Below are 3,870 nucleotides of genomic sequence, written 5' to 3'. Positions count from 1 at the left end.
TCCAGAATGTTGATGTAAATTTTACATCACGATCTGAAATTATAACCTTCGGTATTCCATGCAACTTGAAAATATTATGCATAAATTTATTAGCAATATGTGCTACCTTATAAGTAGATTGTACCGGTGTGAAGTGGGCAAATTTGTTCATTTTATCCACAACCACCATGATTGAGTCATTCTGTTTTCTTGACCTGGACAAACCTGTTATAAAATCAATGGAAATAACTTCCCACTTCCATTTCAGAATGGGTAATGAGTGGAGTAAACTGGCTGGATGACGGTGTTCTGTTTTAACTCGCTGGCATTCCAAATAGCGGGCCAAAAATTCAGCCACCTCCTTCTTCATGCCAGGCCAAAAATATTCTTTTCTAAGAGTTGTTATCAACTTTTGATATCGAGGATGGCCAACATATGGAACCTTGTGATACTCATCTAAAATTAAATCCTTAATGGCTTTTATATTGGGTACATACATTCTTGTTTTATAAATCAACAAACCCTCTTGGTTTACTTCATATCCAAGTTGTTGTGCTTTGTTGTTCGGAATTTTTGTTTGCTGCCACAAAGTTTGATACTCTGGGTCTTGCATTGTTGCCTCCTTAATTTTCTCCTTAAATGTGTTTTGTGCTTCACTAAATGATATTTCATATAAACAGTTAGCTTTTCTACTTAGTGCATCTGCGACATGATTTTCTTTGCCTTTTAGATGTTTAATTTCAAAATTGAACCCGCTCAAAAAATCAACCCAACGTGCTTGTCTAGTGTTCAAAGTGGGTTGTTTAAAATAATTAGTCAAATTGTGATGGTCAGTCATTAGCAAAAATTTCTTACCCAATAGGTAATGCCGCCACATTTTTAAGGCATGAATAACTGCTGTCAATTCCAAATCATAGGCGGAGTACCTTTGCTCATGCTCTTTAAGCTTTCTGGATTCGTAAGCGATGACTCTGCCTTCTTGCATTAGTACACCACCCACACCTTCTTTGCTAGCATCAGTACACACCACATAATATTTGTTTGGATCAGCAATGCTTAATATAGGTGCGGTGGTGAGTAAATGTTTAAGTCAATCAAAACTATTTTGATATTCTATACTCTATTTAAAGACCTTACCTTTCTTTTGCAATGAGGTAATAGGGTATGCTACCTGGAAAAACCTTCAACGAATCGCCTGTAATACCTAGCTAGGCCTATAAATGACCTTATATCAGCCAGATCCTTTGGTACTAGCCACTCCATTATGATTTTTATTTTCTCTGGGTCCACAACTATTCCTTCTTTGGCAATGACATGACCGAGATATTGGAACTGTTCCTTAACAAAGTCGCATTTGTTGTATTGGCATACAGATGGTGTTCTCTCAAAACTTGTAAAACAATCCAGAGGTGTTCCTTGTATTCCTCCATCGTCCGTGAGTAAATTAAAATATCATCAATGAAAATTAACACAAACTTGTCTAAATATTGATGGAATATGTTGTTTATAAGGCATATGAAAGTTACTGGTGCATTAGTTAGCCCAAAAGGTAACACCACAAACTTGTAATGCCCATAACGAATTCTGAAAGCAGTTTTCGCTATATCTTCCTCCTTGATTCTAATTTGATGATAGCCCGATCGAAAGTCAATCTTGGAAAACACAGTTGCCCCCTTTACTTGGTAAAAGAATTCATCTATACGAAGTATGGGATACTTGTTTTTGATGGTTAACTTATTCAATTGATGGTAGTCCATACACATTCGCATGGTTCCATCCTTCTTTTTAACAAAAAGTATTGGGGATCCCTAGGGTGATACACTGGATCAGATGTATTTCTTGTCTAGGAGTTCTTGTTATTTCATTTTCAGCTCTGTTAATTCGAGTATGCTCATACGATAAGGAGATCGAGATACAGGTGTAGCTCCCGGCACTAATTCAATTGTAAAATCTATATCTCTTTTTGGTGGAAGTCCTGGGATTTCCTCTAGAAATACATCCGAGAAAATCTGTACTATTGGTATATCCTCTATGGTGGAAGATTTTTCTTTGGAATCAGAATACCCTACTTGAATGGCATAAATATGGCACCCTTTTCGGATGAATTTGGCCAATTGGGAAGCTGTCATGGGTCTCAGCTTTACAGGTCTTATGATCCCTTGAATTTCCTTCCTTATCCCGTCCTCATCCATATAATTAATGGTTTTAGTTTTATAGTTAAGGAGAGACCAGTGTTTCTCCAACCAGTCCATACCGATGAGGATATCGTATGACCCTAAGGGTAGCACATTTAAGTCTGCCATAATAGGTTGTCCTCCTATCTGTAGGAGACAATTACTGACCTTGGCCAACACTCTTCTTTTGGCCCCAGTAGCCAGTTGTACTAACCAGGAATTCTTAAACTTAACAGTCTGAAGATTGCATTGTTCTATTATTTTGGGGCTAACATAACTTAAGGTAGCTTCGGGGTCAATTAAAATAGACACAGTTTGGTTGAAGATCTTACCTTCAAACTCTATCATAGTCGGTTGGTACTCTGCGTGGTGGTCCTCAAGAGCAACATTGATTTTTGGCATGCTTCTTGCCACTTCTTCAGCTATTGATGCCTCTTGAACCTGTGCTACCTGATCAATTCCCTTGTGATGTGCGCAGTTTTTAACATAATGAGGCCCTCTGCATCCCCAGCATTGTACTGGTGGTCTGGCTACCATTTCCACTTCAGTCCTTATTGATTGTTCATTAGTCTTGGTTTCATTGGGGATTTTGAATCTGGGTGGATTTCTATTCAGATTTCTATTCATCTGTCCTCTAGGAATCTTATTGATCACAAATTTATTTATTTTATGACTGGAGGAAAATTTACTCCCTTTCTTGTCATTCCATTTCTTTCCTCCTTCCCCTTTCTACTTATTTTGCTGATAGCATACCCGAGCCTTGCATATGACCTCATCCATAGTTTTTGGGTTATCAAACTCAAGGCGTTCCTTCATAAATAGTGGCAAACTGCTGACAAACCATTGTACCTTAGCCTTTTCTTCCCGTATGTATGGGACGTATCGCAGCAAGGAGGTGAACTTGGTTATGAACTCATCTATGGATAATTGTCCCAAACAAAGGTCGTGAAACTCCTTGGCCTTCTCGTCATAAAATCTTTTAGTTAGATACTTTTCTTTGAAATATTTTTGAAACTTATCCCAAGTTATGCTTTGTTCGTTTACACCACGAACTGTCTTTACCTCCTCCCACCATAAGGTGGCCTTTCCCTGCAACTGGAAGATTGCCAATCGAGATTTAAGATTATGATCATATTCGTACAACTAGAAATACTTGTTCATGTTAATGAGCCAAGCTTCCGCTGCCTCCTCCTATTCACCGTAAAAAAGTGAAGGATTAATCTTCTAGAATTCCCCCTGAAGTTCTACCTTTTGTCTCTTGTGCTTGTCATGTTATAATGCATTTCCGGATTCTTCTCCCTGGTTTTCTTTGCCACCTTCAGTTTCTGCTCGTTTTGTATGGTATTCCTGTTCTCCAGTCATATTTCCTTGTTCAGGACTGGGAATTGTGTGTCTCTGGTTCTGTCTATCTGACAGGCTTTTCATGATCTTTTCTTGTTCCTGCGTCAATCGCTCATTACCTACTCGAAGTCGAGCCATTTCTGCCTTTAATTCTTGCATAGTTTCTAAGATCATGGGATTAGTGTTTCGCGGTTCTTCTCCTAGCTACACCCATACTTTAGGATTGGTCTCCTGAAATGTTGCTGCTCTTGGTCCTGTCATAGTCCAGTGCAGTATGGTTCCCATTCTTCTCATATTAGCTATGCCTGTTCCTGGCTCTTTGTTGTGCACATTACACAAATATTGTCAATTCTTGTCTTTCCAGAGGCCTTAGTTT

General features: G+C 38.6%; 1 protein-coding gene across 1 annotated transcript; it reads right to left on the bottom strand.

The window, feature by feature from the left end:
- Positions 1–1,835: 1,835 nt before the first annotated feature.
- LOC149236906 (uncharacterized) lies at positions 1,836–2,690 on the bottom strand. The gene has a single exon (XM_089369070.1). It carries the CDS (start codon positions 2,688–2,690, stop codon positions 1,836–1,838), a length of 855 nt encoding a protein of 284 aa, XP_089225196.1.
- Between the last annotated feature and the right edge of the window lie 1,180 nt (positions 2,691–3,870).

This window comes from Pinus tabuliformis, chromosome 8 (genome assembly GCF_031772625.1).
Source record: "Pinus tabuliformis cultivar Carrire ecotype Pingquan chromosome 8, CPIR1, whole genome shotgun sequence".
Lineage (NCBI taxonomy): Eukaryota > Viridiplantae > Streptophyta > Pinopsida > Pinales > Pinaceae > Pinus > Pinus tabuliformis.
Note: the sequence above shows the minus strand (reverse complement) of the source record. Positions and strands in the feature narration are given on the sequence as shown.